Raw genomic sequence first — 24,241 nt, 5'->3', positions numbered from 1 at the left:
ACTTAAAATATTTCCTTTATGTTAAGAAAAACAATTTCAGGGCCAGGTGCAGTGACCATTGCAATCCAGCCTGGGCAACAGAGCAAGACTCTGTCTCCAAAAAAAAAAAAAAAAAATCTATTATTATGGCCGGGCGTGGTGGCTCAAGCCTGTAACTCCAGCACTTTGGGAGGCCGAGACGGGCAGATCACGAGGTCAGAAGATCGAGACCATCCTGGCTAACACGGTGAAACCCCGTCTCTACTAAAAAAAATACAAAAAACTAGCCAGGCAAGGTGGCGGGCGCCTGTAGTCCCAGCTACTCGGGAGGCTGAGGCAGGAGAATGGCGTGAACCCGGGAGGCGGAGCTTGCAGTAAGCTGAGATCCGGCCACTGCACTCCAGCCTGGGCGACAGAGCGAGACTCCGTCTCAAAAAAAAAAAAAAAAATCTATTATTACAATTCTTACTTTTCCAAAAGACAACTGGAAAACTAGGAAGATGGTAGTAATAGTTGCATAACAATATGAATATACTTAATATTACTGAACTATATACTTAAAAATGGTTAGGATTGTAAATTTTATGCTATGCGTATGTCACCAAAATTTTTCAAAGAAAAAGAAAACTAAGAAAAATATTTTTTTTTCCTGAGAACCACCATATTTCTGGATCTGAGAAAACATAACGAGGAGCCAAAATCCTGAGCCCTAAGATGGCAAAACAAATACTTGCTTCCTATTCCTTCTACTAATACTTTAGAACTTATAATATACCAATCTTATCTTTAAAAGAGAAAATGGCAAAAACACAGTACATGAGATGCCAGAGAGATATCAGAGCCCTCTAAAAAGCATAAAATGGCTTGAAAAACTGCAACACTGGATCATCTTCTTACCTCTTTATGATCTTCAACTACACTAAGAAGTGTATCAATTGTATTCAGAATTCCCATAGCAGTAACTGCTTTGTCATCACTACCTTCTTCATCTGGCCCCGTCTGGATTACTTGGTTAAATGTCATTGCCTAGATTCAAGAGAATATAACTCAAGTTTGTCACTGAGGCATTATAAACATGTTTTCGTCTAAGACTTTTAATTATTAGAATGTTCTCATTGGGATACCACAACAAATCAATGTCTCCAAATTGATTAATGATCATAAAGAGCTTAAGCTCTATAATCAAATAGTCTACTCATTGGTTGATCTTAAACAAGCTACTTGACTTCTCTTGACCTTTTCTGCATGCCACTTTGGGGATTTCATAGATACCGTATGAGGACTAAATGAGGCAAGGTATAAAAAGTACTTAATATTATGAATAGTTTTCATTAATATTACTGGTTAACACTTGACAATGTCCAAATAAAAGCATATTTAATCATCAAGGGAGTCACTGATTTATCTTTTGTAAAATTCAATCGATTATTTTGAGCATTCCAGGCCACTACACAGATAGTCATGCTGCAGCCTGAGGCAGTAGTTAAGAACAAGTACTGTGAAGGCCCTATAAATCCTAATACCACCCTGCCTAGCTTAGGCAATTAACCATTTTATACCTCACATTTTCTCTGTAAAACAGGAATAATTCTGACACACGATTGTGTTAGAATTAAGTAACTTAAGTGTCTCTCAAGGGCTTTACGTGCTACACAGTAATGTCGGTGAAGTATCTGCTATAAAGCAGGGGTCCCCAATCTCCACGCTGTGGACTGGTACCAGTCCATGGCCTGTTAGGACCAGTAGATAAGTGGTGGGTGAGTGAGCATTACTCCCGGAAATTCTCATAGGAGTGCAAACCCTACTGTGAAATGTGCATTCAAGGATCTAGGTTGCACACTCCTTATGAGAAACCACTGCCTGCCTGATGATAAGAGGTGGAACAGTTTCATCCCAAAGCCATCTCCCACAGACCATCTGTGGAAAAATTATCTTCCACAAAACCAATCCCAAGTGCCAAGAATGTTGGCTGCTATAAGGTAAGGCAAGTCACTTGTGACACAACCTGAAACATACTGAGAGCTACATTAAAATGCTTGAAAAATGATAGGTTCAAACAACATACCAAATGTTGTGTCATTTCTACTGCAATAGGAGTAACTTCTTCACTATATTCACAGATCATTTTCTGAATTACATTGGTAAGGTCATCATTTTCTGTTTCTCTTATAATATGAAGAAGAGCCTGCATTACAGGTCTGATGAATGGTGTGATATATTCTTTAGCTGTAAGAGAAAGAGTAAAAAACTTGCATAAAACACCTAAAACTTCGGCCGGGCGCGGTGGCTCAAGCCTGTAATTCTAGCACTTTGGGAGGCTGAGACGAGCGGATGCGGAGGTCAGGAGATCAAGACCATCCTGGCTAACACGGTGAAACCTCGTCTCTACTAAAAAATACAAAAAACTAGCCGGGCGATGTGGCGGGCGCCTGTAGTCCCAGCTACTTGGGAGGCTGAGGCAGGAGAATGGCGTAAACCCCGGAGGCGGAGCTTGCAGTGAGCTGAGATCCGGCCACTGCACTCCAGCCTGGGCGACAGAGCGAGACTCCGTCTCAAAAAAAAAAAAAAAAACACCTAAGACTTCTTAAAACCTGGTATAACAAATATCAATGAGTTTTTTAAAAAGCACTTTCTCATAAAAAGCAAGTATGCCAAGTTTCTAGGATTATGACTTTTTACAATTACTACATATATAGTTATAGATATATAGTAACTATATATAACATATATAACTATATATTATATATAACTATATATATAACTATATTTTATATGTGTGTGTGTGTGTGTGTGTGTGTGTATATATATATTTTTTTTGTTTATAAGAGGCAGGGTTTTGCTCTGTTGCCCAGGCTGGAGGGCGGTGGCAATCACAGCACACTGCAGCCTCAAACTGCTGGGCTTGAGTGATCCTGCTGCCTCAGATTCCCAAGTAGCTGGCACTACAGGTACATGCCACTATGTTCAATTAATTTTTTTTAAGTTTTTTTGTAGAGATGTTACCCAGGCTGGTCTTGAACACCTGGCTTCAAGTGCTCTTCCCACCTAATCCTACCAAAGTGCTAAGATTACAGGTGTGACCCACCACACCTGGCCAACATTCACTTTTCTTGACATACACAAATCCTTTACCTTTTTCTTGATTGCTGATCAATACTTGAAGAGCAATGGCAGCTTCCACTTTCACAGGCATTTCTCTATCATCAATCAGACATCTTCTTGTTAGCTCTAAGGCCGTCTGAAGGTTCTGATCACTTTTGAACTTCACTTCACAAAAATAGTGAAGTACCCAGCAAGCCTTTTGTAAAAACACAGTGAGTTAGTGTAGATACCTTACCTTAAATTCCCCCAAGCTAATCTCTATTCCCTGAGTTCTGTGTGTGGGAATTTGGAGGCTGGCCAGTGGTAGATGTGTCCAGAGACAACACTAGACCAGTACTATGATCCCAAGTTACTCTTTGGCTGCATGACGTTTGTGTGGATAGCAAGATCTGAATGCAAAACACAGACAGACACTGCTACCAGACACAGATGGAACCTATGCACACATTACAGCAGCCATGTAAAGATTTACATTAAACAGAAACCTAAAATAAAACACAGCCTTCAAAGTGAACATTTCAAAGTTTCAATATAAAAGTCCACAGAATCATTCATTACAAAAGTATATAAATAATGCAGCTTTAAAACATACCCTTGCTCTCATGTAGCCTAGTTCACTGCTGAAGAGAGGGAATACATGATTCTGCAACATGTATTCCATCTGATCTTTATAGATCTTTTTCTGTAAATATAAACAACAGTTATTTTGATACAGTTCCAAATATAATCATCTCAATTTCCAAACAGATATAACACTGTTAAAAATGACTATTAATGTTACATATATTTATGCTCATTCTTTGAACCCCAGAATCCACAACCAATTTTCTGTTTCTTTTTTTTTTTTTTTTTTGAGACGGAGTCTTGCTCTGCCGCCCAGGCTGGAGTGCAGTGGCCGGATCTCAGCTCACTGCAAGCTCTGCCTCCCGGGTTCACGCCATTCTCCTGTCTCAGCCTCCCGAGTAGCTGGGACTACAGGCGCCCGCCTCGTCGCCCGGCTAGTTTTTTGTATTTTCTATTAGAGACGGGGTTTCACCATATTAGCCAGGATGGTCTCGATCTCCTGACCTCGTGATCCGCCCGCCTCGGCCTCCCAAAGTGCTGGGATTACAGGCTTGAGCCACCGCGCCCGGCCCACAACCAATTTTCTTATTCCAGAACTTCACTACCAAAAACCACGAAACACATTTTTACATGCTTTTATATTCCTTGATTAGAAAGCCATTATGCCAAATCTTACCAGCAATAGTGTTTGAGTGTTGTAAGTTTGGTTAATTTTATTTGTTACTATGAAACTTTTATAATTAAAAAACTTCTCTGGTTGAAAATTTCTGGTTGAAAATAACATAACCTGAGAAAAATCCTGCTTTCAAACTAATAAACTGGCTATCTAAAAAGGCAGACTCTTTTTTTTTTTTTTTGAGACAGAGTCTCACTCTGTCGCCCAGGCTGGAATCCAGTGGTACAATTTTGGCTCACTGCAACCTCCACCTCCTGGGTTCAAGTGATTCTCTAAAAAGGCACTCTCAATATTCAAGGTGAGTATTTTCTAAGTGTGAAGAAGCTTTTTACAAGAGTTCCTTAAACTGCACATTAAATCAACATTAAAAATGTAAGACACTTATATATCAACACTTACCTAATCAAACATGACAACTTAATGCATTGTGAGACCCTGGACTGGGTCATGGAACAGAAAAAAGGACACAGTGGGAAATCTTGTGAAATTTTAAAAAGGTCCATAGATTAGTTGATAGTATCAACTCAAAATCAACTTCATGCTTTTGATAACTGTGCCTCTACCTATGTAAGGTATTATCCCTAAGTGAAGCTGAGTGAAAGGTAAGAATAGATAAACCTGAACGTGCCAAGAGAACTCACTTAATTCTCAGCCTTCTATACCACAAATGATTAGAATGTCTTTAATATATACTTTATAAACAAAGAGAAGGATGGGTGAACACGTATAGAAAAGATGAAAGACGGCCAGGTGCAGTGGCTCATGCCTGTAATCCCAGCATTTTGAGAGGCCAAGACGGGTGGATCACCTGAGTTCAGGAGTTCGAGACCACCTGGCCAACATGGTGAACCCCCATCTCTACTGAAAATACAAAAATTAGCTGGTGTGGTGGCAGATGTCTGCAGTCCCAGCTACTCGGGAGGCTGAGGCAGGAGAATCGCTTGAACTCAGGAGGTGGAGGTTGTAGTGAGCAGAGATCACGCCACTGCACTCCAGCCTGTATGACAGAGCAAGGCTCCATTTCCAAAAAACGAAAAGATAAAAGATACAATGACTAAATATTCTATGAATATTTAGTGCTTGGCTTTAGAATGTAAAGATTTCTAACAACTCAATTATAAAAGACAAATAACCCGATTAAAAATGAGCAAGGGTTAGGCCTGGTGGCTCACGCCTGTAATCCTGGCACCTTGGGAGGCTGAGGCGGGCAAATCACCTGAAGCCAGGAGTTCCGAGACCAGCCTGGCCAACTTGGCAAAACCCCATCTCTACTAAAAATACAAAAATAAGGCTGGTGGTGGGCACCTGAGGCATGAGAATCCTCATGGTTGCAGTGAGTTGAGACTGTGCCACTGCACTCCAGCATATAGGGACGTGGGGCCGGAAAGCTCAGCTTCTTGGGAGGCTAAGGCAGGAGAATCACTTGAACCCGGGAGACTGGTGGCTGCGAGCCGAGATCTCACCACTGCACTCCAACCTAGGTGACAGAATAAGACTCCATCTCAAACAAACAAACAAACAAACAAAAAGTCAAGCAATGTTTTTGGGGCAAGCAATTTGAATAGATATTCTCTAAAGAAAATATACAAATGGACAATAAGCACATGAAAAGTTTCAAAGCCACAGAGAGATACTACTTCACATTCACTAGGATGGCTATAATCAAAATATACTGCTGGTAGAAACATAAAATGGTATAACTATGTTGGAAAATGGTCCTGCGGTGTCTCAGATTATGACCAGCAATTCATACTCTTAGGTACATACCCATGAAAAATGAAAACATATGTCCACATAAAAACTGAAACATGAATGTTCACAGCAACATTTGTAGTAGCCAGAAAGTAGAAACAATTAATGAATGAGTAAATAAAATGTGGTATATTAATATAATGAAATATAATTTGGCAACAAAAAGGAAAAAGTACTGAAACATGCTACAACACAGATAATCCTTGAAAACATTACACCAAATTAAGTCACCCAAAAAGGGCTACATATTATATGATTCCATTTATATAAAATATCCAGAATAAACAAATCCATAGAAAAAATGTGGACTATAGGTAGCCTAGGGCTGGGAGATTTGGGGTGAAATGTGGAGTGACTGCTAATGTATACAGAGTTCCTTCTGGGGGTGATAGTTATACAACTGTGAATAAACCATTGAGTTGTACACTCTATAAGGCTGCTATTTTTTATTTTTATTTTTTGAGTCTCTGTCACCCGGACTGGAGCGTAGAGTGCAGTGGCATGATCTCGGTTCACTGCAGCCTCCGCCTCCTGAGTTCAAGTGATTCTCCTGCCTCAGCCTCCCAAGTAGCTGGGATTACAGGCGCCCACCACCATGCCTGGCTGATTTTTGTATTTTTAGTAAAGACGGGGTTTCACCATGTTGGCCAGTCTGGTCTCCAACTCCTGACCTCAGGTGATCCCCCCTCCTTGGCCTCCCAAATAGCTGGGATTACAGGCGTGAGCAACCACACCTGGCCTGAGATAGGGTCGCACTATGTTGCCCAGACTGGTTTCCTGGGCTCAGGCAATCTGCCTGCCTCAGCATCCCAAAGTGCTGGGATTATAGAAGTGAGCCACTGTGCCTGGCTGGCTGTTTATTTTTAAAAACTACTTGCATACTCATGCACCTACAAACACACTAAAGAATACCTTCAGAAGTATTTCAGCTAAAGAGCCAATCATATGCAGGGCTCCATCTTTTTTTCGAGGGTCAGCATTTGGTTCTGTAAGAATCTGGTAACAAAATCCCATAGTCTTTTGCAGTACCTAGATTAAAAGAGAAAAGTACTGTTATTGAATAGGCCAACAGTCCTTAAAAAACATACTAACAAAACGACTCACATGACTAACATGTAAAACTGAGTGTATAGTTGAATAAATGTTAAATAATACAGCAAAAGTTATGTAAACATTAAATAAGCCTACCTCTTTCCTCTTACTACAGGCTGTAAACAAAAGTGTCTGGGCAGCAGTGGTAGGAGAAATGAAATCTTCAAACACATCTAGAGAACAAGTTTAAAATTAAGACAATAAATATTAATTTCTTCACCAAAGCATTAAAAAAATTGCTTAATCTTTACATATGGTATGAAAATGATCCCAGATCCCCTTATAATTTTGCAAAAGCAGAATTCAATGTCTTTTCTGTACAAATTAAATGTTTTTGTTTGCTTGTTTGTTTTGAGATGGAGTGCAGTAGGGCGATCTCAGCTCATTGCAACCTCCAACTCCCAGGTTCAAGCGATTCTCCTGCCTCAGCCTCCCAAGTAGCTGGTTTACAGGTGCCTGCCACCATGCCCAGCTAATTTTTGTATTTTTAGTAGAGATGGGGTTTCACTATATTGGCCAGGCTGGTCTCAAACTTCTGACCTCAAACGATCTTCCCACCTAGGCCTCCCAACATGTTGGGATTTACAGGCTTTAGTCAACGCACCTGGCCTATGCATATTAAATGTTAATCCACTAATTCCTCCTAATAGTTTTTGTTTTTGTTAACTCAGAACTTAGCAGTTTAAATCATACGTATGAAACACTACTGATGTTAGAATTTTCACAACAGAGTCACAAAAGTACAAGCTGCAAAAAGCACAGATGACTTGGTAAGAAGGACCAATCAATACTCAACATTATTAGCCAAATTACAATTCTTTAGTTCTGTGCAAGGACTTCATGTGACTCCAGCTTCCAAGACGTGTTTTCTCATTTCCCACTCATATGATGGCTAACGTAAGATCCAAAAGTATAGTTGAGACATTTAGTGTTGAGGTGTAAGCTTAAATATCTAACAGTTTTGGCATTCAGTAATAAAAACTTAACAGTACTGAATTTATGTCTGCTAAAAATAAGATTATCATTATCAAATATCATAATTAATAAATAGCCCCAAAAAGGACTACACAGGGGATCAATTACATTAAAACACCAAAGAAGATACATAATACCCCCTAGGTTGGCTACACACAATCGCTGTAATCTTAATTACTGACATTTTTTGTTTCTAAAAATGTGAAAATTCCTCACCAAACTTCATGCGTATATATTCATAAGGGTCTTCTTGCCAAAGTTCCTCATCAGCATCTGTGTAGCACATCAATGGAAAAATAACATCTTGGATAATGCCCTGCAATTTAAAAGTTAAGAAAATAGCCATCAATTTTCAAATTTAAACCTTCAAATGTCCTTTAAGTATTAAAACCAAAGTAACACTGTATGTATTTTAAAGCTTAATATCAAACGTTAGTAATGCATTTAATGTGTTCTAAGATCAACTATCAAACTTCCCCTCTCTGTAATAAATAATTATAAGATATATGTGTACATAGGTCGCAATTAAGTATTCTAAATATATATAATTTAGTCTATAAAATTCTACAGCTCTAAATAAAGCACATAAATTATTCATAGAAATAGCAGGTAAGTCACTTATCCTAGAAACGAATCTGGTGAAGTAAATTTCCTTGGCTACTCCAAATTACATGATAAAATATAATCATAGTCCAATAGTAAGAACTTAAATTACAAGTTTGAAGACAATAGTTTTGGATTTTAAAAGATAAGTTGGATATTCACAAAATAACTCTCATAACTTTATGTCAGTGTTTTCTCTCCTTTTTCTGCTACACTCTCAAAACAATCACCAGAAGTAGGCTAAGTAACATAACTCAATAAACATGGAATTTTTCAACCTTTATGGCAATTGATGTTATTTCTATTATATTTGCTATAAAAACATTTCAGATAAAAATTATTACTTGTATATGGGGCTTCAGATTCTTCCAGGTGAGAGCATGAGAAACTCCTTGATTAATATAGTTTAATGTCTGTTGTAAAACTCGAGGAGCCATATATTGCTTCTCCTTGTACTGATATAACACCTTCAATAAAACCTTGGGAAAAAATTTTCGATCAAAAATCAATGTTCAAATAGAAATTTCAACCACTTACAAGCCAGTAAAAACAGTTAACACATATCTTAATGTCCAGCTCATCATCAAGAAAAACAACTGTATACTTTGAAAAATAATTTAACTCATTCCTGATTAAGAAAAGAAGAGAAAACTATATGCTATCTTCGTTTTTCTGGTGTTTTTGTTGTTGTTGTTGTTAGAGATAGTGTCTCACTATGGTGTGCCGGCTGGTCTCTAACTCCTGGCCTCAAGCGATTCTCCCATCTCAGCCTCCCAAAGTGCTGGAATTACAGGTGTAAGCCACCACACCTAACCTGTATGCTACCTACTGAAAAATCACAGTATTAGGAGAAAACCCTATCTTGTTAAAGCCATCTTCTGGGAAAACCTTACCCCAAGCAGTCACTGCCTATTTAGCATCTGTCAATTTAGCACTCTACTTCATGTTTCAGAACATCGATAATGCAAAATGTGGTCCACAACATCTAGTGGTCCCCAAGACTATTTCAGAGGATCTACTAGTTTAAAGCTACTTTCATAATAATGTTATCTTTTTCTTTTTTTTAAAAAAACTGTGTTTTGAGTAAATGAGTATTTGCATCAATGGTACAAAACCATGGTGTTAAATGTTCTGATGGCTTATTTGAATCAAGAGAGTATGATATTAAAATCACTGTATTTTTATTTACTTATTTATTTATTTGAGACGGAGTTTTTGCTCTTGTTCCCCAGGCTGGAATGCAATGGCACAATCTTGGCCCACCGCAACCACTGCCTCCCAGGTTCAAGTGATTCTCCTGCCTCAGCCTCCTGAGTAGCTGGGATTACAGGCATACGCCATCATGCCTGGCTAATTTTGTATTTTTAGTAGAGACAGGAGTTCTCCATGTTGGTCAGGCTGGTCTCGAACTCCTGGCCTCAGGTAATCTGCCTTCCACAGCCTCCCAAAGTGCTAAGATAACAGGCGTGAGCCACCACTCCTGGCCAAGTCACTGTATTCTTTACAGCCATATTCTTATAGAACAAGTTTTTCCTAAGATTTTTTTTTGAGACAGAGTTTTGCTCTGTCTTCCACGCTGGAGTACAGTGGCGTGATCTCAGCCCACTGCAACCTCTGCCTCCTGGGTTCAAGCCATTCTCCTGCCTCAGCCTCCCCAGTAGCTGGGATTACAGGCACAACCACCACGCCCAGTTAATTTTTGTATTTTTAGTAGAGACAGGGTTTCACCATGTTGGCCAGCCTGGTCTCGAACTCCTGACCTCATCATCTGCCCGCCTTGGCCTCCCAAAGTGCTGGGATTACAGGTATGAGCTACTGCACCCAGCCAAGAATATATTTAATGACAAGAGAAATTATGATTATTCAATGAGAAGTATACATATAGCCATTCTACTACATATCAAAGTACAATGGTTACAACACTTGGGAAATTGAGTTGCAAGCTGAAATCATCTCTTATTCCATGAAACACTACATTATGCTTAAAAGAACAACTGATAGACAATAGTTATTTAGACTATGAATACGGCAGATTTTTCTCAAACGAATAAAATGAGTACATCATTTCAAGGAAAATTGCTGACAATATGTTACTAGTGTTAAAATTTGAGGTTTCAAGCAAAAATTAGAATTATGGGCCAGGCGTGGGGGCTCACGCCTGTAATCCCAGCAGTTTGGGAGGCCGAGGCAGGTGGATCACCTGAGGTCAGAAGTTCAAGACCAGCCTGACCAATATGGAGAAAACCCGTCTCCACTAAAAATTCAAAATTAGCTGGGTGTGGTGGTGCATGCCTATAATCCCAGCTACTCGGGAGGCTGATGAGGCAGGAGAATCCCTTGAACCCGGGAGGCAGAGGCTGCAGTGAGCCAAGATTGTGCCACTGCACTCCAACCTGGGCAACAAGAGAAAAAGAAAAAAAAAATTGTTTCTGTTAACATGTAACAGGCCTGTTATTATTTTTTAAATGAACTGCTTACTCTTATTTTAATTTCTAAATGATAAATATCACTAGGTCTAACTCACATAAATGAGAACTCAATGGTATCATAAGTAATTTGAACATAAAGAGATCCTGAGACCAAAAATGTTTGAGACCTGGTACAGGGTCCAAACATGCACTCTTTAGAAGTCAAAGAAACTAGAAATAAGCAATATATAAATTAACTTAAAGATACCATGTTTCCACTTAGAAAAACTAAAAACAGACTTACTTGCTGGACACCAACAGCAAATGCCTTCAGAAATACTTCAGCAAATTCATTATACTCTTTGGAAACATTGCCAGGGCTTCCATATCTAAAAGAACATCAAAATGCCCACTGTTTCTTTATAATGCTTTATGCCAGCACTTTAAAGCAAAACCTTAATAAATTAATTTAAATCACCATATATGGATGAGATTACCTTTCAAAAAGTCTTGCTAAAATATGTAAGGCCCACTTCTTGCATTTCCACCATGGTAACTCAGGTCGATCATCTTCTTCAACTTGAAGTGTTTCCTTTAAAGAGACACTTATTTAATGATAGAGATAACACAATATAGGAGAAACAGCATGAGATGAGAACAGACTGACAAAAATGTGAATGCTTCTCTAATATTGGCCTTTTTTTTTTTTTTTGTGAGACAGAGTCTTGCTCTGTCACCCAGGCTGGAGTGCAGCGGCGCCATCTCAGCTCACTGCAAGCTCTGCCTCCCGGGTTCACGCCATTCTCCTGCCTCAGCCTCCCAAGTAGCTGGGACTACAGGCATCCCCCCACCATGCCCAGCTAATTTTTTGTATTTTTAGTAGAGATGGGACTTCACCGTGTTAGCCAGGATGGTCTCGATCTCCTGACCTCGTGATCTGCCCGCCTCAGCCTCCCAAAGTGCTGGGATTACAGGCGTGAGCCACCGCGCCTGGCCTGATGTTGGCCTTTCATAGTAGAAGGTTAGACTTGGAAAAGTATTAACCCTATTTAAATCCAAGAAGCATCCTCAATGCTTCACTAGTTGTTATAAAAGACATGCTTTTTAAAATTCTTCTACAAGCTTAAAACCAAACATTTTAGTCAAGATCTAAATAGTATAGTCAAGGCCACGACAATTGTAGCTTAATCAAAATCAGTATATTTCATAATGGAAAGGGCATGAGAAACTCCATTTCGGAAATCTAGTTTCAGGTATATAAGTATAAATGTGCAAGGATTTGTGTACAAGAATACCAATTCTAATACTATTTGTAATGAAAAAAATTGCCAAGAACCTGAACATTCATTAATATGGGAACATTTAATTATGGAAGATCCATAAAAGACTATTACACAATCACTGAAAAAAGGAACTGGATCATTATATATTAACCTAAGACATCCATAACATATATATATTTTTTTTTTTTGAGACAGAGTCTTGCTCTGTCGCCAGGCTGGAGAGCAGTGGCACAATCTCGGCTCACTGCAAACTCCGCCTCCCTGGTTCAAGTGATTCTCCTGCCTCAGCCTCCCAAGTAGCTGGGATGACAGATGCGCGCCACCACGCCCAGCTAATTTTTTTATTTTTAATAGAGACGGGGTTTCACCATGTTGGCCAGGATGGTCTCGATCTCCTAACCTCATGATCCGCCCACCTCAGCCTCCCAAAGTGCTGTGATTACAGGCATGAGCCACCACGCCCAGCCTATCCATAACATATTTTTCAAGTAGGATAAGGAAGTGAATATACAGAGCAAGTGAACACTCTCATACATTGCTAGTGAGAGCAATGCTACAGCCACTTTGGAAGCTACTTACAAAGTAAAACATACACCTACCCTATGACCCAATTCCTTTCTTTGATATTTATGTAAGAGTGTGAAAAACATGTGACCACAAAAAGACACGTAAGAATGTTCATAGCTTTACCTATAATACTGAAAAAGTAAAACTACCCAGATGTCCATCAACATACATAAATTGTGATATATCTATACAATGGGATACCACTCAGCAATAAAATATAATAAATACCACTACACAACATGAAAGAATATTATAAATATATTAAGTGAAAGAAGCCAGGAACAAAAGATTACTTAATAAGTTCTAAAACAGATGAAATCTATTGTGCGGGAAATGAGATGATGGCAGAGATGACCAGAACCAGCCATGAGCAAACATTCTGAGGTGATGGTTACATAGGTATGTATAATTGTTTTAACTCACTGAATTGTTTATCTATAATCGGTGCACAGATTATAAATTATACCACAAAAAGGCACACAATATGTATATGAGACCTTTAAAAGTTATATTTTATATCTATTAAATGTGCACAGAAAAATACACACCAAACTAGTTTCCTATGGAGTGTGTAGAAATGTTGTTTCTTATGCATTGTTCGTAAATCTTTTTGAAACAAATCTTAAAAAAAAAAAATTAAACTACAAAATAGGACTTTGGTCTCACTTATGCGATTAACAATATTATATTGGATAAATTACGTAACCCTTCCATGTCTAAGTTTAAAATAAAAGTCAAAAGGAATTTTGAGGGTTAAATGAGTATATATTAATAACAGTACATAAAACACACTAGGTAGGCTGGGCGCGGTGGCTCACGCCTGTAATCCCAGCACTTTGGGAGGCTGAGGCAGGTGGATCACAAGGTCAGGAGTTCAACACCAGCCTAGCCAAGATGGTGAAACCCTGTCTCTACGAAAAATAAAAAAATTAGCCAGGCATGGTGACGGGCACCTGTAATCCCAGCTACTTGGGAGGCTAAGGCAGGGAATTGCTTGAACCTGGGAGGCAGAGGTTGCAGTGAGCTGAGATCACACCACCGCACTCCAGCCTGGGTGACAGAGTAAGACTCTGTCTCAAAAAAACAAAACAAAATACAACAAAACAGGGTATTCAGTAATCTGTAAATTCCCCTATATCTCTAGAAAACTAGACTATAGGCTGGGCGTGGTGGTTTACGCCTGTAATCCCAGCACTTTAGTAGGACAAGGTGGGCAGATCACCTGAGGTCAGAAGTTTGAGACCAGCCTGGCCAACATGGTGAAACTCCATCTCTCTAAAAATACAAAAATTAGCCCGACTTGGTGGCACACATCTGTAGTCCCAGCTACTTGGGAAGCTGAAGCACGAGAATCGCCTGAACCCAGTAGGCAGAGGTTGCAGTGAGCCGAGATTGCACCACTGCACTCCAGCCTGGGAAACAAGAGCGAAACTTCATCTCGAAAAAAAAAAAAAAAAAAAGAAAACTAGACTATAAAGAAAAATTGTAGTAATTTAAAAAATTTTGATTATAAAAATAACACAACTGGACAACTCTGAATGTACTAAAAACTACCAAGTTGTACTTTAAAAGAATAAATTTTATGGTATGTGAGTTATTTCTCAATAAAGTTATTATGAAAAAATAACATAACTACAAAGTTTGGCCAATTTGTAAAGCAAGTTCTTCCTCTGTACGCAGGCATCTGACAAATTAACTAGGCTAAGAGCCAGCTATGAGCTCTTAATTTAAGAACTGAGAAGAAACAGAAGATTTAGGATGAAACAAAAGGATAACAGAAGCACTTAACCAATAATACATTTTAAAAAACACCCTTTACAACTCTTTACACTGAGTAAATGTACATATATAATGCATATGTAAACAAATGAAAAGGTACCTCTAATCTATAGAAAAACACATCACATATTATAAAAGTTCACAAAGAATGTTACAGGAAACACCAGTTAGAGTCTTCAAAAGACCATTAAATATTTATATTTAGTAATATAAGAGAACATATAGAAACTTACATTAGGTACATCCCTGTTCACAACAGTCTTTAAAATTTCTATCCATTCTGTCAGGTTCTGTTGGTTTATCAGTTCCAGTGGTAGTGTATACTAAATAAAAGTCAAGAATTAATATTTCAAAACCCTTGCTGAAGAAAATCCCACTTCTTTTTACTCTTCACAATGCCTACCAAAAGTATTTCATTCAATCCACATTTCCTACTTTTGGCATATAGGCAAATTCCTTTGCTTGTTATCTATAATGGTAAACAGTGAGTGGGCATCCTTGCCATATTCCCATTTTACTGGGATATCTTATTTTCACCATAAGGTGTGATATTTATTGTAGACTTCTAATGAACAACTTTCATCAAGTTAAGAAAGATTCTATTTGAGGATTCTAACAGTTGTTTATTTTTTTCAAAGCAGACATGGTTATTTAATTTTATGACATGCTTTATCTGACATCCATAAAGATGGTTACAGGTCTCTATTTTAATGTGATGTAAGGGTTAATTAAAAAATTAATTTCTTACTGTCGATCCATTCTTGTATGCCTGGGATAAATCCTATCTCTCAGTAGACCAATAAAACAGATATCCAATTTGGGATTTTAGGACATCTATTTTCACAAGTGAGATGGGGCTATATTTTTACAACAGGGTATGCTAGTCTCAAAGAATGAGTTGAGAAACTACTTTGTCCTATTCCCTATGCCCTATGATAGTTTTCAAAAAGACCTATTATTTAATCCAAAAGTTATGATCCTCAAAGTTAGAAAAAATATTGAAAAGACTAGTGTTTATTCAAATTACTTAACAAAAGAATCATATAAGAGTCCAACAGAACGGCATTAAGGTGCCCTTAGATTCATAGTGGGAGATATCTGAATGTCTTTAAAGATCTAGCAAAGACATACAAAATCCAACCAAGGAATAGAGTTAGGCAAGTACAATCTTAGTGGAGGTGAAGCCATAGATCTTTCTTCCTTTTTTTTAAGAGACCAGGTCTCGCTCTGTGAGGATGGAGTGCAGCCTTGAACTCCTGGCTTCAAGCAATCCTCCCACCTCAGCCTCCAGAATAACGGGGATTACAGGCTTACAGGTGCAAGCCACTGTGCCTGGCTCTGATCTATTTAAATGAGAGTTTTTAATGTAATGGTATGACTTGAGATAAACCCTTCTATGGTACACGGTACAACAAAAAGAACCAGAATTTTCCTGGTTTTTAAAAATCTGTTTTACAAGTAATTACATTTCACTGCGAATACTGACCCAACCATTTCTTTAGTGGGTATCTTTTATCCTAGAAAAATTTAGAACAACATACAGAAATAATAAAAGCCATTACTGTGTACCAGTAAAGCCCACTGATTTAGTATTTTTGTGACAAGTTTAGGAATAGGTTTTGTATTGAGACAATCTATGTATATTTTGCATATTAAGTATGTGTTAGACTTCAACTGTAATCAAGTAACTGGTTTTCAGATTCATTAACTTTTTTTTTTTTGAGACGGGTTTTTGTTCTTGTTGCCCAGGCTGGAGCACAGTGGCATGATCTTGGTTCACCGCAACCTCGCACGTTCAAGCTTTACTCCTGCCTCAGCTTCCCGAGTAGCCGAGATTACAGGCATGCACCACCACACCCAGCTAATTTTTTTGTGTTTTTAGTAGAGACGGGGTTTCTCCATGTTGGGTCAGGCTGGTCTCGAACTCCCCTCCTCAGGTGATCCACCCACCTCGGCCTCCCAAAGTGCTGGGATTACAGGTGTGAGCCACCGCGCCTGGCCCAGATTCGTTAATTCTTAAGGTGAAAGACAGTTTCTGAACTGACTAATTTGGTTGCAGTGGATGGTTTAAGAGAATTAGACATTGCCCATCTGCAATTTAAGATTTATCAGGGGCCTGGCACGGTGGCTCATGCCTGTAATCCCAGCACCCTGGGAGGCCAAGGCAGGCGATCATGAGGTCAGGAGTTCAAGACCAGCCTGACCAACATGGTGAAACCCTGTCTCCACTAAAAATAAAAAAATTGGCCAGGCACGGTGGCACGTGCCTGTAATCCCAGCTACTCAGGAGGCTGAGGCAGGAGTATTGCTTGAACGCGGGAGGAGGAGGTTGCAGTGAGCCGAGATCACACCACTGCACTCCAGCCTGGGCTACAGAGCAAGACAGTCTCAAAAAAAAAAAAAGATTCATTAGGTTTGTTTATGTATTTGGGCAGGAAGTATGTTTGTTTAGACTTATAATTTTGGCAATTTATGTTCTGCTAGAAAACCGTCCACTTAATGTACATTTTCAAATTAACTATTATTCAAATGCTGAAATTCTTTGTTAATTCTTAACGTGGTAAATGACAGATTAACTTTTTATATATAAAAACTGCTTCATAGATATTACCTGAACAAGAGCATAGAAGATCTTGAATATTTGTTTCTGGATGAGGACAGACTGATCAGACTGGTCAGAAAGAAGCTGGATAAAACGATCCTTTAGAACTGGCAGAAAATGCTGCATTGCTGCTACCAATGGACTCCGCTCCTCTGGTTTTTTATACCTTTGAGTAGGAATACAAACTAATTCTGTAAGAATTTATTTCCACAATTTTATATATATTTAAACTATGCATTTATTTACACAAATATAATCAAATACTTCCTAACCAATTTAGAGAAAGAAAAATATATACAACAAAACCATAAAAAGAAAGCATCTTGAATAAAACGTTGAGTAAAGATTATCCAGTATTTTCTGAATATGTATTATGAGGTCAATAATCTTCAAGGCACACATGAGTATCCTCACTTTTATAGTTGAGGAAACTGAGGCACAGACATTAACTATCTTTCTCAGAACCTAGGCAACTGGAATAGGTTACTGACCTCACAATAAATGTTCAGAAAATACTAGATAATCTTTACTCAAGGTTTTACTCAAGATGCTTTCTTTTTACGGTTTTGTACTAGATATTTTTCTTTTTCTAAATTGGTTAGGAAGTATTCGATTATATTTGTGTAAATAGCAGCAGCTGATAAATAAAACTGATTATATATTACTATCCTTAAGTAATTTACATACCAACAGCATTAAGGCAGAAGTGGTATACATAAAGCAGAAAATATTTTATTTCAGCCGGGCGCGGTGGCTCAAGCCTGTAATCCCAGCACTTTAGGAGGCCAAGACGGGCGGATCACGAGGTCAGGAAATCGAGACCATCCTGGCTAACACGGTGAAGCCCCGTCTCTACTAAAAATACAAAAAACTAGCCGGGCGAGGTGGCGGACGCCTGTAGTCCCAGCTACTCGGGAGGCTGAGGCAGGAGAATGGCGTAAACCCGGGAGGCGGAGCTTGCAGTGAGCTGAGATCCGGCCACTGCACTCCAGCCTGGGCAACAGAGCGAGACTCCGTCTCAAAAAAAAAAAAAAAAAAAGAAAGAAAATATTTTATTTCTAAAAGCATCATAAACCAGAAGTTCTTCCATTAACCCAAAGGGCAACAAAATGTGACCAACAGGCTATCAATTATGAGCCAAGACTGTGCCACTGCACTACAGCCTGGGTGACAGAAAGACTCGATCTCAAAAAATATATATATTGTTAAAAAGCCTGTTGAGGGTTGGGCACGGTGGCTCACGCCTCTAATCCTAGCATTTTGGGAGGCTGAGGCGGGCAGATCACGAGGTCAGGAGACCCAAGACCATCCTGGCCAACACGGTGAAAACTCATCTCTACTAAAACACAAAAAATTGGCCGGGCGTGGTGGTGGGCACCTGTAGTCCCAGCTACTCGGGAGGATGAGGCAGGAGAATGGCATGAACCCGGGAGGCAGAGCTTACAGGGAGCCACTGCACTCCAGCCTGGGCAACAGAGAGAGACTCCGTCTCAAAAAAAAAAAAAAAAAAAAAAAATCAAATTTGTAACTATACAAAAGCAATTCCAGTGTCCTCTTTTTTTAAATTTATTTTTGGAGAAAAAGCCTCACTGTCACCCAGGCTGGAGTGCAGTGGTGATCATGGCTCACTGAAGCCTCAACCTTCCAGGTTCAAGCTATCCTCCCACCTTAGCCTCTTGAGTAGCTGGGACTACAGGCATGTGCCACCACACCTGGCTGATTACTTTTTTTTTTCCCACAGAGAGAGGGATAGAGACGGGTTCCACTATGTTGCCCAAACTGGTCTCAAACTCCTGGGCTCAAGTGATTCGCCTGCCTCGGCTTCCCAAAGTGTTGGGATTATAGGATGAGCCACTGCTCCCAGCCCCAGCTTCCATTATTAAGGAGTCAATAGGCAGCCTAAATTTTTTTTTTTTTTTTTTTTTGAGACGGAGTCTCGCTCTGTTGCCCAGGCTGGAGTGCAGTGGCCAGATCTCAGCTCACTGCAAGCTCCACCTCCCAGGTTTACACCATTCTCCTGCCTCAGCCTCCCGAGTAGCTGGGACTAGAGGCGCCCGCCACCTCACCCGGCTAGTTTTTTGTATTTTTTTGTAGAGACGGGGTTTCACCGTGTTAGCCAGGATGGTCTCGATCTGCTGACCTCGTGATCCACCTGTCTCGGCCTCCCAAAGTGCTGGGATTACAGGCTTGAGCCACCGCGCCCGGCCAGCAGCCTAAATTTGTAAAATACAGATTACTGATTATAGAAATCATTATTCTAAGAGCCACAGCTTATCTTTCTGGAATAGATACTATCAAAACAGCTTTAACTTGGTTTTCCATAGCACATCCCAGTTGTATTTATTGGTACCCCTCTTCCTTAAGAGAGAAAATATAAAGAATTGAGTGAGTACATTTTAAAATGATAATGGGAGACTCTTTTTTAAAGCTAGATTTTTTTTCCTATCAGTTGAAATGAGTAACAAAGTAAATCACCAGGAATAAAAAATACAAAAAGGAATGTTCACATTAACAATGACTGCTAAAGCTATTAATTAACACAATCTACTGACAAATTATTTCAAATATTACTTTAATGTGCTAAGAAATTATACCTAGCATATATTTTAAAAGTTTATCTATACCTTCGAGTTGATAAAATAGTAACAATTCACAAAAGAAAGCCATTTGTACTCTCCAATCTGATTATACAAACTACAATTATACACAAAATTCCCTTTAAACACTAACTAATATGATGCAGCTCTCTCTATTTATGCATCACAGGTCTATCACCCACCCTAAGAGGCTTTAAATACTTGTTCTGCATCAGATATTCTCTCCTACCTCCCTCAATACCCTGAATAGTGGACTGGGAGTTGAGTGGTACTAGTTGTTAATCTAAGCTAATGAGTAAAAATTACGGTACCAAACTTATTACTACCCTGTAAGACCTGAACATTCCTGAAAGTATGAAAATATGACACTAATAAAATTCTACTACCACAAGGCTGTGATGTGTCAAACTGGAGAACCATACTCACAGAAAATCCTTAAATACTAGTCTTATCACTATTCTGTTAAAAAAAAATTTCAGTGGTTCTTAGTATCTAAAAGATCACATCCAAATTTCCCATTCTGGCACTCAAAACCCTCTTTAACATGGTCCCAATTTACCAGTACAAAATTATTCCCAACCTCTCACTGGAAATTATCACTAGCATTAAGCAGTCTCCTCACTACCCACTAAAGACAGGTTCTCACATTTCCGTCTCTTTGTTCATACCACTCCATATGGTGTGACACGCCTTCCTCTTCATATGTTCTTTGTGTTCCTTCAACTGACAAGCATTTCCTGAGATCTATGCTCCTGAGGACCACCACAAATTCCAATTTTTCCATAAATTTTCTTAGAACTGCTTCAGTCCACACAGATCCCTTGTGAACACCTTGTGCTTCACAACGAAACACTGGCTGAAAATGAACTGAATTCCAATGATGTAGCAGCCTCCTGTATCTCCCATTTAAAAATCCCTGTCATGGCCAGGCGCGGTGGCTCAAGCCTGTAATCCCAGCACTTTGGGAGGCCGAGGCGGGCGGATCACAAGGTCAGGAGATCGAGACCATCCTGGCTAACCCAGTGAAACCCCGTCTCTACTAAAAAATACAAAAAACTAGCCGGGCGAGGTGGCGGGCGCTTGTAGTCCCAGCTACTCGAGAGGCTGAGGCAGGAGAATGGCGTAAACCCGGGAGGCGGAGCTTGCAGTGAGCTGAGATCCGGCCACTGCACTCCAGCCTGGGCGACAGAGCAAGACTCCGTCTCAAAAAAAAAAAGAAAAAAAAAAAAAAAATCCCTGTCATATTCCCTCCTGCTAAGATTATGGGACAGGAGGGACTTGAACCTCCTCAATGATATTGACAGCTTATTGCTTTTATTCTCTCCAATTTTACTCACTCAGACTAAACTGTAACAAAACTGTAACAGCTGGAACATTCCTTAGCAGGAAGATGGGTATCTGGTGGGAACACAAGAAAACACCAGTACCAATGCTGTAAATGGTATTGTTTCTCTCCTGCTCAGAGAACAAAAGCAGCAGTTCATCAGTCACTTTGAGATGGGACCCAAAGAGGGTAGCGGAGGCTAACTACAAGTCCTGGAATTAGAGGGCTCACAATGGCATCTGTGTAGCTGTTAGGACTGGCAATAAAGTCACCATCATGGTATAAAATTCTTCCTTATGCCTTCCTCATAATTTCCCATCAAACCTTTTCAAGGGCCTATCAACTACAGACTTAAAAAACTCCTTCAACATGTGGCTTACCACTCTCAGTGCTATACTTCAACTTTCCAGGTTAGATCTTTTTTTCCTGATCCCTAAAACAAGATCTAAAATAACCACTTGGCCTAAAATCTTTTTTTCCTAATACTAATGACATATATGAACTATAATCTGCTTAAATATGCCAACAATGAAATAGGTGAGTGTGAATCCCCCAAAACACACTGATTAAAGAAGATCACATGAAATTCCAATGAATTCTTAAAGAATCAGAGGGAGGTTCCTAAATTGAGATAAAAACTCAAAGAAAAAAAGCCACAAGTAATAAAGAGCTTTAATCCTCAATGTATTCTGATCACCTTCACATTTTAGAAAACTTACCTGAAGGACTTTTATCAGCATGTATTGAAGAGCCCAGCTTTAGAGATAACTTAGTTTTTGAATAGGTAAAGAGACAATGATTAAGAAAAAAGGGCACAAGGAGTTTCTTAATAGAATAAAGAAACTGCAGAGTTAGAATGCTACTTCAAAAAGAAGATAATAAATTGAAATTACCATATAATTCACTAATTTTATTATCGATAATTTTACATGTTCAAACTGGCTTAAATTTTCCCAACTTTTCCTACTTCTCAAAGCTCTACAGGAATTGAAAGAAACACTTACTCATAATTTTTCACAAGCTGATAAAGGCAAAGAAGAATTCCTAGCCAACAAGCACTGTTATCGGACTGAAGATAAAAGCCAATTTTGTCCACAATGGCAGTCCAGCGGCTTGGATAATCATGTTTGATGATGTGATGAATGCATGTAGTAAGCTGTACCCTGAAAGCCAAAAATAAACAGTAAGGAAAAAATCCTAACTAGGTAAGATTTTGCTAACTCATAGAAAGGAAAATAGTGTTTAGACAAAATCTGATTTCAAAATAACCCATGTGGGCCGGGCGCGGTGGCTCAAGTCTGTAATCCCAGCACTTTGGGAGGCCGAGGCGGGCGGATCACGAGGTCAGGAGATCGAGACCATCCTGGCTAACACGGTGAAACCCCATCGCTACTAAAAAAAATACAAAAAACTAGCCGGGCGAGGTGGCGGGCGTCTGTAGTCCCAGCTACTCGGGAGGCTGAGGCAGGAGAATGGCATGAACCCGGGAGGCGGAGCTTGCAGGGAGCTGAGATCCGGCCACTGCACCCCAGTCTGGGCAATAGAGCGAGACTCCGTCTCAAAAAAAAAAAAAAAAAAACCCATGTGATGTTAGATGTACACAGAATATATATGATTCAGAAAAGTCACTGAGAAAACAAAACCCAACAAATGTTACAAATACAGGTGTTTTATTTTTCATTCCTATCATCAATAAACAAGTTTTATTATTTAAGAACATCAATTAGGCTAGGTGCGGTGGCTCACGCCTGTAATCAAAGCACTTTGGGAGGCCCAGGCGGCAGATCACAAGGTCAAGGGATCAAGACCATCCTGGCCAACATGGTGAAACCCCATCTCTACCAAAAACACAAAAACTAGCTGGGCCTGGTGGTGCACGCTTGTAATCCCAGTTACTCAGGGGGCTGAGGTCACTCTGCCCGGCCCACAAGTTTTATATGAAGTTTTTGGTTTCATCAATGTGTAATCAAACCGTAGTAAGAAAATAAATTACAGGCCAGGCATGGTGGCTCACATCTGTAATCCCAGAAGTTTGGGAGGCCTAGGCAGGTGGATCATTTGAAGTCAGGAGTTCCAGACCAGCGTGGCCAACATGGTAAAACCTTGTCTCTACTAAAAATACAAAAATTAGCCAGGGATGCTGGTGCACGCCTGTAATTCCAGCTACTCGGGAGACTGAGGCAGGAGGATTGCTTGATCCCGGGAGGCAGAGGTTGCAGTGAGCCGAGATTGCACTACCTCACTCCAGCCTGGGCGACAGAGCAAGATTCAATCTCAAAAAAAAAAAAAAAAAAGACTAAGGCATTCTCCTATAATAGCATTTGTTGGGTAAGTTTTCTGCTACAAAAAAAAAAAAAAAAAAAAAAACAGGGCTATAAATTCTGAAAAGACCTCAAAAGCCCCCCAGAAAAACAAAACATAGGCTGCGTGCAGTGGCTCACTCCTGTAATGCCAGCACTTTGTGAGGCCAAGGCAGTTGGATCACGAGGTCAGGAGATCGAGACCATCCTGGCTAACACGGTGAAACCCCATCTCTACTAAAACTACAAAAATTAGCTGGGCGTGGTGCTGTGTGCCTGTAATCCCAGCTACTCGGGGAGCTGAGAGCCAGGAAAATCGCTTGAACCCAGGAGGCAGAGGTTACAGTGAGCAAGGATCACGCCACTGCACTCCAGCCTGGCCACAGAGAGGGAGTCCATTTCAAAAAAACAAAAACAAACAAAAAACAAAAAACCCTGAAAGTTACATCCCTGCAGAAATGGGTAAATTTTAAAAACACATACCTGATGAGCTCAGGAGAATGGATAATGGCTTCTACAATATTTTCTCGAATACAATGGCGATCTTCTTCTGGAATAGTATAAGGGGATATATCCCCTGGTGCTGTTTCTCGATCAGGCCAATACTGTGTTATCATATTTTTCAAATAGATAACACC

The 24,241-nt window shown here is 39.6% G+C and overlaps 1 protein-coding gene and 1 non-coding gene across 3 annotated transcripts in view; both read right to left on the bottom strand.

Annotated features, from left to right (window-relative positions):
- IPO7 (importin 7) overlaps positions 1–24,241 on the bottom strand; it is a 65,232-nt gene that overhangs the window by 15,450 nt on the left and 25,541 nt on the right. For both annotated transcript variants that reach the window (XM_030918071.1, XM_010384832.2), the window contains 14 exons: positions 24,087–24,240; positions 22,308–22,466; positions 17,392–17,548; positions 15,014–15,103; positions 11,649–11,743; positions 11,456–11,540; positions 9,088–9,222; positions 8,357–8,456; positions 7,262–7,338; positions 6,986–7,102; positions 3,674–3,763; positions 3,112–3,277; positions 2,045–2,205; positions 877–1,005 (listed from right to left, as the gene is read on the bottom strand). In XM_030918071.1, the coding sequence (XP_030773931.1) occupies positions 877–1,005; positions 2,045–2,205; positions 3,112–3,277; positions 3,674–3,763; positions 6,986–7,102; positions 7,262–7,338; positions 8,357–8,456; positions 9,088–9,222; positions 11,456–11,540; positions 11,649–11,743; positions 15,014–15,103; positions 17,392–17,548; positions 22,308–22,466; positions 24,087–24,220 (1,695 nt within the window). In that variant the 5' untranslated portion in view covers positions 24,221–24,240. The remainder of the gene's footprint in view (positions 1–876; positions 1,006–2,044; positions 2,206–3,111; positions 3,278–3,673; positions 3,764–6,985; positions 7,103–7,261; positions 7,339–8,356; positions 8,457–9,087; positions 9,223–11,455; positions 11,541–11,648; positions 11,744–15,013; positions 15,104–17,391; positions 17,549–22,307; positions 22,467–24,086; position 24,241) is intronic.
- On the bottom strand, positions 3,354–3,535 carry LOC115893756. The gene has a single exon (XR_004053811.1). It is a non-coding gene; the product is annotated as a small nucleolar RNA SNORA23 (small nucleolar RNA).

Source organism: Rhinopithecus roxellana, chromosome 15 (genome assembly GCF_007565055.1).
Source record: "Rhinopithecus roxellana isolate Shanxi Qingling chromosome 15, ASM756505v1, whole genome shotgun sequence".
NCBI classification, from domain to species: domain Eukaryota; kingdom Metazoa; phylum Chordata; class Mammalia; order Primates; family Cercopithecidae; genus Rhinopithecus; species Rhinopithecus roxellana.
The sequence above is the reverse complement of the archived record's forward strand: the minus strand, read 5'-3'. Positions and strand labels throughout refer to the sequence as shown.